Genomic DNA, 14,885 nt, shown 5'->3' on the forward strand with positions numbered 1-14,885 from the left:
GGGTTGTTGTGCTTTCTCTTTATGGTGGAAACTCCACTTCGAATGCTGTCTAGGCTGAGCTGAACCCACTAATTTTTTAAATTCTAGGCTGTTAAGTTCTGCTGGTTTTAAGAACTCAAAATATTTAGCGCCTCTCACCTTCAAAGGCAAATATTACAGAGATTTGTCTTCCCCATTCTTGGACTGACTCCCTGGTGTGAAAGTCTATTTTCTTCCCTTCTCTGCACACCAGCTCCCCCACTGTGGATGGCCATGGTCTGATTTGCTCCTTGGCCGCATCTTCACTCTTCCTACCTTCTTTGATGTGGCCTCTTCCTAGCCTTTAGTTGTGAAGTTTGTTCTGCCAGTCTTGGGGTTGTTTTCTAGGTTATTTACACTGATATGGGTGTTATCTGGTTGTATCCATGGGACTAGGTGAGCTTAGGGTCCTCCTACTCCATCTTCCCAGCCAACCACAGTCTTCATTTAAAAGTCTACTTCATCTAATATATGTATTGCTACCCTGGCTTTTTTTTTTTTTTTTTTTTTTTGGCCTCCTTTTGCTTGGAATATCTTTTTCCTTTCACTTTCAGTCTGTATTGTCTTTAGGTCTGAAGTGAGTATCTGGTAGGCAACATATAGATGGGTCTTGTTTTTTTATCCATTCAGTCACCTTTTGTCTTTTATCTTTTGATTGGAACATTTAGTTTCTTTACATTTAAAGTAATTGTTGATAAGCATGTACTTATTGCCATTTTATTTATTGTTTTCTAGTCATTTAATGTAGTTTCCTGGCTTTTTTGTTTTGTTTTCCAAACTCCACTAGTGTGGCGCCTGATGCGGGGCTCGATCTCACAACCCTGAGATCATGACCTGAGCCAAAATCAAGAGTTGTATGCTCAAGTGATTGAGCCACCCATCCTTTTTTCTTATCTTGCTTTCTTCCCTTGTGATTTGATGACATTCTATAATGTTATGCCTGGATTCTTCTTTATTTTTTGTGTATCACAAGTTTTTGGTTTGTGGCTATAACATCCTGTGTGTGTGTATGTGTATGTAATATCTAGATTATATGTTAGTGTATAGTAAGTTGATGGTCATTTAAGTTCAAACACATTCTAAAACCACGACATTTTTACTTGCCCTCTGCACGTTTTATGTATATGTCGTCACGTTTTACATCTTTTTGTGTATCCTTTATTGTAGATATAATTGATTTTACTACTTTGGTGTCTTAACCTACATACTAGCTTTATAAGTGATCTCATACCTTTACTATATATTTTGCTTTCACCAGTGAAATTTTTCTTTCATAGTTTTCTTCTGGTTATAACCTTTTTTTGCTTAAAGAAGTCCCTTTAACATTTCTTGTAAGGCTGGTTTAGTAGTGATGAACTTTTTAAAATTTTGCTGGGAAACACTGTATCTCTCCTTCAATTCTGAATGATAACTTTGCTGGGCAGAATATTCTTGGTGTTAGGTTTTTTTCTTTCAGCACTTTATCATGCCACTCTCATCTGGCCTGTAGTTTCTGGTGAGTGGTCAGCTCATAGCCTCATGGGGTTTCCCTTTATGTAACTAGTTGCTTTTCTCTTGCTGCTTTTAAGATTTTATCTTTGATTTTTGATACTTTAATTATTATGTATCTTGGTGTAGACCTTCTTGGGTTCATTTGTTTGGGGCTTCCTGGACCTGGATGTCCATTTCCTTCCCCAGATTAGGGAAGTTACCTGCTTTTATTTCTTCAAATAAGTTTTCTGCCTCTTTCTCTCTTCTCTTGGTATCCCTGTAATACAAATGTTAGTACACTTGATGTTGTTGCAGAGTTCCTGTAATCTAGCCTCATTTTTTAAATTCTTCTGTTTGCTCAACTTCAGTGGTTTCCACTACCCTCCCTGTCTTCTAGACTGGTGATCTGTTCTGCATCGTTTAACATGCTTTTGGTTCCCTCTAGTGTAGTTTTCATTTGTTACTGTAGTTTTCAGCTCTCACCGGTTGTTTTATTCTCTACTTCTTTGTTAGAGTTCTGAGTGTATCCACTCTGGTCTCAAGTCTGAGCATCTTTATGACCATTACTTTGAACTATTTTATCAAGTAGATTGCTTGTCTGTTTCATTTAGTTCTTTTTCTGAGGTTTGTCTTCTTTTGTTGTCTCCTCATTTTGTCTGGCTCTCTGTTCCTATGCATTAGGTAGGTCAGCTACATCTCCTAGTCTTGAAAGTAGTGGCCTTATATAGAAGTCATCCTGTGGGGCCCAGTAGCATAGTCCCTTTGGTCACTAGAACCTGGCACTCCAGGGGTGTCACGTGTGGGCTGCATGCACCCTCCTGTTGTGACTGGAGGGCCATGAGTGCTGAGGATACGCTGGTGGGTAGAGCGGGCCCGCAGCACAGGTGAGTGCGAGACCTGGCTGCCACGGCTGCACCTACCCTGGTGGGCAGGGCTTGTTCCGCGCATGGCTGGCTGCCAGGCACGGCTGTAGCTGCTCCGGGTGTGCCGATGGGGTGGGATTAGTTAGTTCCTGGTGCAGGTGGCTGGGAGGCCTGGCTGCCACTGTTGTGTGTGTGCTGGAGGGCAGGGCTTGGCCCCTCTCCCCGCCTTCCTGGGGCAGGATTTGGTTTGGAAGAGCCTGGGGTGAGGAGGAGGCTGCCTGCTGGGTTTAGCGTGGTAGGAGCTACTCTGGAGGGGAGCCTGCTGAGGCAGGTCCACAGGGGAACTCCAGGGCTGGGTGAGCAGGGATAGCAGGGTAGGTGGAGTGTCAACTGGCTCCTGGCGGCAGCTGGCCAGCGAAGCTCCAGGAGCGGGGGCAAGAACAATTGTGCGCCCTAGCAGATCTTTTCATGGAGAGCATTGACAGATCCATACCCCTCCAGCACATACCCTAAAATTAGTCAATAAATCTTCACGCATAAGCCAGACTCTTGCAACTGCTGCCTCGGTGCTGGTTCTTGAACCCAGTTATTTAGGGCTCTGGCCCTTTGGGGGTGGAGTCTGTTTCCTGTTGCCCTCCCGGTGTCTCACCTTCAAAGCCAGATGTTATTACGGCTCATCGTCCCAGGGAACACTTCCAGGGTTTGGGAGTGCCCTGTTTAGGATCTGATCCCCTCCTCAGGGAAGACCTCCTTGCCTGTATATCCCTCCTGCTTGTGGGTCACCACCATGCTAGCTGTTTGATTCTTAACTGCATCTTTGCTTCCCCTGCCGCGCGCGCGCGTGCGTGCGTGCGTGCGTGTTTATATCTCTAGCTGTGGAAGAGCCGTGCTGTTACTGTTGAGGTCATTTTCAGAGTTAGTTGCATTGTATTAGTTGCATCCTCAGTGTGTTTGTCGGGGCAGGAGAGCCCAGGATCCTCCTATGCTGTCATCTTCCATGTAGTCTCAATGTGCTTCAATTCTGTTTACCTCTCTTCATGTCCACAAGCACTGTTAGCCAGTTGAAGATTAAACACAGAACTGTAAATTGTGCTGTACAACTTAGTTCTCAGGCCAAAGTGGGTTCTCCCCCTTCCTACCCACCTACACAAGAACTTGACTGTCATGTATTTGCTCCAACCACACCTGTACTTTGACCAAGTCCTGTTTTCTAAAAGGCCACATGAACAAAGGTGATAGGCCTGCCTTAACACCTGCAGTCAGTGGGATTGAAACTTAGGAGGCAGGCTGGGTCAGTCTTTAAAAGGCAGGTCCTGGGCCCTGCCTAGGAGTATTTATCTTGTGAAATTAGCAGCCTGAGAATATCAGAGCACAAAAAAATGAAAGGCTAGAGAAGTGAACATGGCATGCATGATTAGCAATCTGTGCACTAGCATTTATGGCTCAATGAGTAAAACTTACCGGTTAGATCAACAACTCTTCCTAATATGAGGGTGTACAGAAGGACAGAAACTCCTATACTCTGCTACATGGAAGAGAAGAATGAGATTGCCTGTTTTCTGGGCCAAGGAGAAAACACAAGGAAAGAGAAATTCCTCTTCCAGCACTGTTGGAATTGCAACGAATTGAGTAGGAAAGTATGACGGAAGAGGGTATTAACAAGTTTGCATGCCATCAGCTTGGCAAAAGTGGCTGCAAACTTAGCAGCTATCTTAGAATCAGAATCATTTCTAAAATTCCCAGTCTCCTACACAACTTTACCTAGTTTGCAACTGGACAGATTAAATTCCTTCAGTGGGATCTGAAAGGATGACCTCTGGATATGTATCACACTCCTCACCATCCCCATAAACACAGTGGCAAGATTCATAGGCCTGTTTCTCAAAACACCTCTCATAAGCCAAAGCATCATACAGAAATGCAAAGTTAAAGCATTACTAGAGAGGCCCACATGCAGGCTAGGTTGAAGTCTAGTTAATTTCTGATTGTTCAAAAATCACTATCATATGATGTCTAATTCAGATTTTCTAGTGTTTTCAAATACTAATGATATATTAGGGAATTCTTTACTATAGATGATACTTGAAGTAAGCTTTATCTGCCATAAGCTAGTCAAAATATGTCAGCATTGATACATTTTCCTTAGGGAAAAACCAGACTTAAGACTGAAATTCTTGAATTGTGATTATGATTTAATACTTGTGAGGACATGGTTACTCTCCCATAGCCAAATAAAGCATCAGACAGAATTATATAAAAGTAATTACAATCAAGAATTTATTTTTCTTTTTTAGAAATAAAAAAGCCTAAACAAAAAAGTTGCAAAAATGATAAAATGTAATTCTGTTATATCCTAATCACTTGTGTGTTCTGTGAATTCCAAATAAGTAAAATAATATAAAAATATATTTTCAAATCTTTATAGAATGAAAGGAAAACCACATTAATCATTAAATACTCTTCGATTTCCTTTACTCCTCCCACAGATGAATTCACAAATATATAAAAACTGATGTACATTTACATTCTGAAGTACAAAGCTCCAACAGCCACGTAGTTATAGTTTATGTGCAAAGTAGGTATTTCATATTTACTTGCTATGGAAAGCGGAGTACAGGCTCAATGGAGAATAATCATTAAACACTGATTAGTTTTAAGAACAATGCCGTTGTCAAAATGTACAATGGTACATATTTTTGGTAATTATGTACTTCTCTTGTACAGTAAAGAACAGCTTTCAGGTATAAATCTTTCAAAGGCTATCTTGAAGAGCTGTGAAGTCAATGTCATTTCAGATTTGATGAAAAGTAATTTGTCAGTAACTCCTCAAAAGCCAGGAGAGGATTGTTTCCCTTTTTCTCCCTCCATGTGGTCAGTTTCATTCCTAAGGAAGGTCTGATGTAGCAAGATACATTTCACAAACCCTTAACATAGGTTTGTGAACTGTCAACTGAAAACACCACCTCTGATGTGGATGGTTTCATTCAATCCATGTTCTACCAACTTTATATCTTCTAGGTCATCTTTTATGATGCTAATCAAGTGGCTAAGGCCTTCCTGTTGTTGTTTCAAATGCTAGAAGGAATTAAAAAAATAATATGTTAATCTATTAAAGTGCAAGTTACCCACAGGAATAAGGACTTTTCACTATTTTACTAGCAATACAGCACTTAATAGCTGCTCTAAATATAGTGCACATGCATAGACATTCATACTACATCTTTTGCTAACATTTCTATGAACTACTATAACATACTGTAAATCACATGAACAATATCTTCAACAGAAATTTTACAGAAGATGCAGATTTTATATTAAAATGGAATGCAAGAAGGTACCCGAATATAGATGACTAGCAAAATAATCATTCTGTAAACTGAATTTTCATGTTTTGAAGTATAAAGTATATAATAATGATAATGTGGTAACTACAATTGCTGACATTTTTTAAGTATCCAGGTGTTAAGGCAGTTTTTAGAGCCTCACGGGTACTAAATAAGTTATTTAATATTCTTTTAAGCACGCTTTGGTGCTACAGATACAAAAATTGAGATGCAGGTAAGAAACTTGCTCAAGGTCCTAAACTAGGTGATGAGATGTGATTCAATCCCAAAATAATACACTGCTTTTCATTGTTTTAGGGAGGTGTTTATGTTATTCCAGATTTTACTGCATAAACTCTTTAATAAATAGTCCTTTACCTCAATATGCTGAAATCTTTCTCAGCTAATTTTATTGTAGATATTTACAATGGGATATAATCAAGTGTATACCTAAGTTCCCAAGAATCTAGGGGCCAAACTGGTCTTTTAACTGTATAAAATGACAATATCCATTCTAAAGCACATAATAAAATTGGATTTGTGGATGATAATTATAACCATCTAAAATCCTCAAGGCCATGCCAACAGGCCCACCAAATATGTTCTATAAAATTTACCATTTAGGTATCTTTAGATACAGTCAATGGTTATTTTTCATTAAACCAAACTGTATTTACACTAAAGAAAATAAGCTAGAGCACTACTTCCCAAGTTTTTCAAACCAAATGAGTCTAAAAGTGGTTGGAGTGGTTTTGGCCACCCCAACCTCTACCCAGGTCCCCTGAGGGGATCCATAACTGGACATATTCACAATTTATATGTAGCACATAGGTTGGGAATATGACATACAGAAGTTACTTCTCAGACTTCAGTGTACGTACAAATCACTGACCTTAAATAAAATGTAGATTAAGTAGGTACAGAGTAAGGACTGAGATTATGCCTTTCTAATGACCTCTCAAGTGCTGCTGCCGCCGCCACTACCACTGCCCCTTGAATAGCAGGGTCTCGGGAACTCTGTGCCTCTACTAACTGAATTCATCTTTTATTATAAAATAGACAAAACATTGAAATACTCATTTTAACCGTTCTTAAAAGTGTACAGTTCAGTAGCGTTAAGTATATTCACATTATACAAAAATCACCATAGTCTAACTTCAGAACTTTCATCTTCCCAAATAAATTCTGTACCTAATAAATATTCATCCCCCGCTCCCCCTCCCCTGGCAACCACCATTCTGTGAATTGTACTCCGCTGGGTATACTATAGAAGTGTAATTCTACAGTACGCGTCCTTTTAAAAATTGGCTTATTTCACTTGGCATAACATTTTCAGGATTCATCCATGTTGTAGTGAGTGTCAGAATTTCCTTTGGTTTTAAGGCTGAATAATAGTCCACAATGTATATATACTGCATGTAGTTTATTCATCTATCTATGAACACTTGAGTTGCTTCCACATTTTGGCTACTGTGAATAATGCTAAGAACACAGATGTACAAATATCTAAGTCCCAGCTTTCAATTCTTCTAGGTGTATATCCAGAAGTAGAATTGCTGGATCACAGAGGTAGACAGAGGTTTAATTTTTTGAAGAACTGTTTTCCACAGCCACACCATTTTACATTGTCACCAGCAATGCATAAGGATTCTATTTTATTCACATCCTTGTCAACACTTGTTAGGTTTCTTTTTTGGGTAATAGCAGGCCTAACGGATGTGAAGTGAATTCACCTTTTTAAAAGATGCTACTGCACTTACCTGCTTGATTTCTCGTAACAGATCTGCATCGATGTAATACCTTTCCTCAGATTTGACTGCTCCGAAATGATTCTGCATCCTGATTTGGGACATCAGTTCATTTAGTCGGCCCTAAAAATAAGACCAAGTCAAATTACAACTGCTAACAACAGGTTTTCTTTTTTTAAGATTTCTTTGAGACTGTGTGCTTGCACGTGTGTGTTGGGGGGGCAGAAGGAGAGGGAGAGACTCTCAAGTAGACTCCCCATTGAGCAGGGAGCCTGCCACAGGGCTCAATCTCATGACCCTGAGATCATGAGCTAAAATGAAGAGTCGGACACTTTACTGAGCCACCCAGGCGACCCGAGAGAATCTTCTTTTTTTTAAAAGGATGGGTACTACTCTAATAAAGTTACCTAATTCTCCCTCTGTCCATTATGTGAAACAGTAACACAAGCCAAAAACAACATTAAGAGTCTACTTTAGAAGGGAAGTTTTGATTAAAGAGAGCAAAATATTTAATAAAAATTAAAAAAATAAAAATAAATACAAAATTCCTCTTTTTTGAAGACTAGCAAATTCTGGCTTTATGGTCTTACAAATGCCTACCTTAAACTGCGTAGGTGCATTCAGTTCACACTGAATTGTATCTAGCTGAACTCGCAATTGTTCTTCATCAGCTTGGATGGCATACCCACTCTTCCTCTGAATTTCCTGTTTGATTAGGACCTATATAAAGAAAACCCACCAACAATACCAATAGAATCATGATTCTCTTTTTAGTTGTGTAATATTATTACAGTCAGTTGTTGAAAGAGACCAGCTGAGAATCTTAAGAGTTCAAGATTTGAATTAGGTTTGCCCATTTTTATTTGGCAGTCTACGTTAGTATATCGATATATGCCTGTAATTTGTTTTTAATGCCTGCATAATTTTTCATGCATTAATAACTAGTAATTTATTGTTATTCTTATTGAGGGGTATATATTTTGTTCCTAGTTTTGATATTATAAATACTGTAATAAACATTTATATATATATATAGATAGATTCGCTGATATAGAACCCGCCCCCCCCAAGAATAAAACTGCTGGATTCTTTTAAAAGCATGTTTTCAGTCTAACAAGTTGCTAAATTGTTTCACAAACAATTTAGATTCATAAGCCACATGAGAGTATCCTTTTCCCCACATGCCAATCAGCAATAAATTGTTTAAGTTTTTCCCAAACTAATGAGTATAAATGGAACCCACATTTTTTTCCTTAATCTGCACTTCCCTGAAAATTAAAGGAGCATCTTTTAATAGTGAAGAACTACTTTGCATTTGCTCTTCGGTGAAGTGCCTTTACACATTCTTTACCCATATTTCACTTGGGTTTTTTGGCCAGAATTAAAGGATCTCTTTGTATAATATGAATAATCAGTGCCATTTGCAAATTCAATTTTCTTTTTCTGGTATCTGTCACATGACTATTAACAAATGGCTTCTGGTATCTTTTGCTACAGAAAATTTCTGTATTATTTAGCCAATTTTGTTTTATAGTTCCTGGCTTTCTGGCCAAAAATCTCTCCAATCCCTAGGGCTGTGTGTGTAACTTCATAATTTGTTAAATCTCTTTAATCCACCTATTTTGTCTATGGTAAAATACAGCAGTCCATTTTTTCCCCCTAGACAGCCAGTTACTCTAGCATTATTTATTAAATAAACCAACTGAAATACTACCACTTTGTTACACTAAGTTTTAAGGTATACTGGCATCTATTTCTGGATTCTCTATTCTGTTCTATTATCTTTATTGTCCAATTCTATGCCAATCCCACATTGATTTGTTATAGAACCTTTAAAATAGATTCCAAAATCTGACAAGTCCCCCTCACTATTTTGTTCCCTCAAAAGCTATTCTCAAAAAACACTTACCCTTCTTTATGAACTGAAAGATTTTAATCAAGTCTTTAAAAGTTGTGTTTTCTAACCTTATTAAATGAACAGTAAATCTCATCTAAGAATATGGTTTATATGTCTATTTGTAAAGACTATCTCACATTTTTTTACTTCCCTCAAATTTATTCCTGAGTATTTTACAATTTTTCATCATAGTAAATGGAATATTTTCCTATTTCCACTAATAGTATAAAGAAATGCTGGTTTTATACATTTATCTTGTATCTAGCCATCTTACCATATTCTATGTTTTCTTCCCCTTGAGTTTTCTAGATAAGCAATCAAGTCATTAGCAAAAAGAAAATCTCTTCCAGTGTTTGTTAACTTACTTACCTATTCATTATATTTATGAAAACCTCCAAGATAACAATAATATTGGGTATTGCTTTCTGAAATGTGATTTTAGTGCTTTGCTTCTTTGAATTTTTGCTAAAGCCTTTACCGTATTTTTTTTCTTTAATGCATTGATCATGATAAATTATATGCTGATAGATTTCCTGTTATAAAACCAACCCTGCATTCCTGAAATAAACCTTACTTAGTCACAGTATATTCCTACAGAATTTGATAAATAGTTCAAATCTTTTTGCTTGTATTTCATTTAAAACTACTGCACTTCTGTTGTTTTGGTCATATTTATTGAAGTATAATCCACATATAACAAAATCCACCCATTTTAGGTGTACAGTTACCATGAATCTTGATAAAGTCATGTTACCATCGCCACAATCAAGATACAGAACATTTTCATTTACTCCTTGTAGCCACTCCTCTCCCCTGACTACCTGCCCCTCGCAACTATGGATCTGTTATCTGTCTCTAGTTTTGTTTTTTGCATAACATCATAAAAACAGAATTATGTCATATGTAGCCTTTAAATCTGGCTGCTTTCATGTAGCATAATTTGTATCTTTATTTATAAGAAGTATCTGTTAACAGATTTTTATTTTGGGGTACCAAAAGCAGATGTAAAATAGTGTAGCTGCTCTGGAAAACAGTTTTTAGCAGTTCTTCAAAACGTTAAAACATAGTTACCATATGATCAAGCAATTCCAATCCTAGGTTTATGTACCCAAGAAAATGAAAGCACACATCCACACATTTATACACAAATGTTAATAGCAACATTAATAATAACCAAACAGGGGAAACAACCAAAATGTTTATCAATTGATGAATAGATTAAAAATGTGGTATATTCATATAACGGAATATTATTCAGCAATAAAAAGGAAATATGATTATATGCTACAACACAGATGAACCTTGAAAACACTATGCTACATGAAAGAAGCCAGTCACAAAAGACCACATCTCATGATTCCATTTACATGAAATGTCCAGAATAGGCAAATCCATAGAGACAGAAAGTGGTTGCCTGGGGCTGGGGGGTTCGGGATGAAATGGGGAGTGACTGCTAATAGGGATGAAGCTTCTTTTTAGGGTGATGAAAATGTTCAAAAATTGTGGCCATGTTGCACAGACTAAATGTACTAGAAACCACTGAATTGTATACTTTAAATGGGTGTATTGTATGGCTGGTGAATTTTACCTCAAAGTGATTTTAAAAAAAGGGGAGATGGTCTATATATTTTTCCTTTTGTTTAGAATAACAACAACTTTGGAATTAGCTCTTTAGTGGTTATACAAAGTTCAGCAATTAAACTGTCTGGCCTTGGTATTTTTCCATGGTTGATATTTAGTAAGTTTCTCAATTGTTTCTATAGTATTGGTCTATTTAAGATTTTTGCATCTCTTGTAGATGATTTTTTAGCAAAATTAAAATCAGCAAAATTAAGCTATTTTCTCTAGCTCCCAAATTTGTTGCCCTGAATTTCATAAAGTATTTTCTCATTCTATTCTGTGTTATCTATAAGTAATATTTCCTTTCTCACTAATTTTTCTTTTCCTCCTTCAGACTCATATTTAGCTATTTTAAAACATCTTTTCAAAGAAACAGCTTTCAATTTATTTTCTGTACTATGATTAATTTTGTTTCACTCATTTCATATCTTTATTTCTCTTACTGGCTTCTCCTTGATACTCTTTCTAACTTCATGAGTACTAGGTTCCTTACTTTTTGCATTTTAAAAAGAAGGCTTAAAGGCTATATAAATTTTACTCTGCCTACAGCTCTTGCTGTATTCCACGGATTCTGACACGTAGTGGTTCTGTCTTCATGATAGTTTATAATTTCAATTTTTGTTGCTGTTCATGCTTTTATTCCCTCTGTTAATTTTGAAGTTCTATTGTTGTTTTTCATCCTATTGTTTTCATTAATGGTTATACTCCCTTTTCTAGCACTGAAAAATCAAGTATTTTTTTTTCTACTACTTTTATGAAAACTGGATGTTAGTGATCTGATACAGGCTTTCTTTGCACCAAGATGATTTATTTCTTCACTGCTTCTACCCTCTCAATAAGATGTGAATTTTAGAATATATTTACTTTCTTCACCCACTCCTGTGAGACCTCTCCTCCATCTTCCAAGTTTTACTGAGAAAGTTTGGTACTTTCAGTTTCAAGTTACTATTACTTCCTTTCAGTATGTTTTTCTCTATTCCAGAAAAATCTCTATTAAGCACTGTCTCACATACCGTCTTAAACTGTTCAAAAAATTTTTTCCAAATTACTACCTGTAAGGTTCTATGGGAAAGGTCCATGAGTTTCCTCTTATATTGTGCAATTTTGGCCATAGTTGTAGTTTGATTCTTCTGTAATTCACTAATATCTTCAGATATGATCTGTTTTTTAAAAGAAAGTTTTGAAGTATAGACATCACAAATATTTATCAGGTTTATCTATATGCAAAGTCTAATTCTAAAATGAGACAGATTCATCTCTCAAAATATAAACTCTTTAAATCTGCCTTATATTTCTTCCCCTTTGTGCATCTAAAAATTAAAAAGTACCACTCAAAGGTTTCTTAAGAGCTCTAGGAAATTTAGTGATGAGGCGAAGTGCACAGAAAAATAAAACATATACTTCAGAAATAAGGATTATTTTTAGTAATATTAACAACCAGCCCATGAATGGAAAAAGTTAATAGCTATAGTGACATCCAGGAGTGGCATTAATAGACAATTAAATCTAACTACTTCTGGAAAGTATAGTATACTCCAGTATTAACTGCTGCACAATACTTGAGAGGGACTGATGAGAGTTGTAGGGGGAAAGGAAGGATATTAATCATACAACCAAATACGTTTTTATGCCTCTGCATCTTGGATTTGCTCTTTGCCTGGTCTGAAAGCATACTGTTCTGCCTTATGAAGTCTTAACCTTACAGATGGGAGTTAAATCTGATTTAACAAAAGCTACCCAACCTAAATTAATCCCATAATTGTTCCTATCATAATTAATCATTCTTCGGCACTGGCTTATATTAAGAGGTTATAAGAAAGAGGGAAGATTGTGCAAGACATATTTTAGTATGTCCACCTGGACACGTCACCTTTTAAGGAAACTTTCCAGTGACAGGTCATGCTGAAGGAACAAAAGTAGGTAGCCATGTTTTATACTATGTAACCTAGGCACCCCCCCCCCCCGCCCCAGTTCTGAGAAGTTGGCAGGCTTCCAGACACGAAAGAATATAGTGGTCTTCTAAACCAGCAATAACTAAGAAAAAATGGAAATGTTACCATTCAGTATTTATTCACAAACACTAAAATAATCTAGGCATTAACCCAAGGAAGAATGCACGAGGTTTTTAAGGAAATCAGAGGGGGAGATGAACCACGACAGACTATGGACTCCAGGAATCAAACTGAGGGTTCTAGAGGGGAGGGGGGTGGGGGGATGGGTTAGCCTGGTAATGGGTATTAAAGAGGGCACGTATTGCATGGAGCACTGGGTGTTATATGCAAACAATGAATCATGGAACACTACATCAAAAACTAATGATGTACTGTATGGTGACTAACATAATAAAAATAAAGTATTTAGAACTGTTTCAAAGGACAGTACCTCAATGAGTAAAGACCTGAATGAGTAAAGAAATGTAACATGTTCATGGTGGAATAACTTATTAAGATTCAGTTCTCTACAAATAATATGTTTAATGCAATTCCAACTAAAATTCTAGCATTTTGACAAACTGATCTAACACTGTTAGTAGAACAGTAAAGATCCATAAAGATGCCACAACTCTGAAACAAAGAATCAGATTCACTATCACACGCTGAAATACACTACCAAGCCACTGATTAAAGAACAGAATACATCATATATATATATTTACATATGGGGACCTGAGAGGATAAATGCTCTGATAAATCACTGGGGGAAAATAACACTGATGTTATTTATGGGTGACACTGGAAAATCTGACCCACTAAAGAAAAATAAGGTTGGGTTCATACCACTTATTGTGCAAACTTGAACTCCATGAGGATAGAAGACCCAAATGTGGAAGGTTAAGCTCTAAAATATTAGAGAAAAAAAAATGTAGGAGACACTCAGACCTTGGGGTAAAGAATGATTTCTTGAGCAAATTCCCAAAAAGAAAACAGGGCAAAATACTAGCGGATATTATTAAAGTTTTCTGTTCAACTAAGGACACTCTGCAGAGTTGGCAGAGAGATGAGAAAGTAGGAGATATCTGAACAATATAATCAGACTAGAGATTAAAATCCAGAGTAATGGTGAACTCCTGAAATTCAGTAAAGAAAAGTTAAGTGCAACAGAAAAACTAGCATAAGATAGGAACAATTTTGATTTTGGACAAGATGGACTTAAGTATATGCTACTCTATCTCTCCTATTGAATATAGCTATAAAACTTGAATGCATAGGCAACTATTTGAGGACTCTGAAAAATAAATAGTGGCAAGAGGATCGGGGAAGAAGACATGAATTTGAAGTACCACTGAACTGGTGGTGAGTTACCACTGTCTCCAACCTCTGGCATACCCCACTCTGGGTTCAACAATGCCCAAAACTGTGAAGTGAGCATCATGCTTACAGCTCCAAGAAAAGTCTGTGTTAACACTGATGTTAGGAGATACACTGTAATATCTAGAAAAGGTTTCCTCAACTCCAGTACTACAGCAGTCCTTCCTCATCCATGAGGGTTATGTTTTACAACCCCCAATGGATGCCTGAAACCATGGATAGTACCAAGCCTTATATTTACTATGTTTTTTCTTATATAAACATACATATGATAAAGCCTCATTTATAAATTAGGCACATTAAGAAATTAACAATAGAACAATTATACTGTAATAAAATTACATGAATGTGGTCTCTCAAAATATCTTATTGTACTGTACTCACCACTGTTCTGATGATGATGTGAGATGATAAAATGCCTACCGGATAAGATGAAGCAAAGTGAATGACGTAGACATTGTGACATAGCACCAGGCTACTACTGTCCTTCTGATGATTCATAGATAGGGGTTCCAGATAGTGGTTGACCGTGGTAACTGAAACCACGGAAAGTGAAACCGTGGATAAGGGGGGACTACTGTATTAATTTGGGCGTGGTAATTGTTGCAGAGGCACTGATCAGCATCCTTGCCTCTACT

General features: G+C 37.0%; 1 protein-coding gene across 2 annotated transcripts in view; it reads right to left on the reverse strand.

The window, feature by feature from the left end:
* Nucleotides 1–4,522: 4,522 nt before the first annotated feature.
* The window catches only part of NUP54 (nucleoporin 54), a 31,193-nt gene continuing 20,830 nt past the window's right edge, over nt 4,523–14,885 (reverse strand). For both annotated transcript variants that reach the window (XM_027597537.2, XM_027597536.2), the window contains 4 exons: nt 11,992–12,099; nt 8,023–8,142; nt 7,435–7,545; nt 4,523–5,426 (listed from right to left, as the gene is read on the reverse strand). In XM_027597537.2, the coding sequence (XP_027453338.1) occupies nt 5,298–5,426; nt 7,435–7,545; nt 8,023–8,142; nt 11,992–12,099 (468 nt within the window). In that variant the 3' untranslated portion in view covers nt 4,523–5,297. The remainder of the gene's footprint in view (nt 5,427–7,434; nt 7,546–8,022; nt 8,143–11,991; nt 12,100–14,885) is intronic.

The sequence above is a fragment of the Zalophus californianus genome, chromosome 2 (assembly GCF_009762305.2).
Source record: "Zalophus californianus isolate mZalCal1 chromosome 2, mZalCal1.pri.v2, whole genome shotgun sequence".
NCBI classification, from domain to species: Eukaryota; Metazoa; Chordata; class Mammalia; order Carnivora; family Otariidae; genus Zalophus; species Zalophus californianus.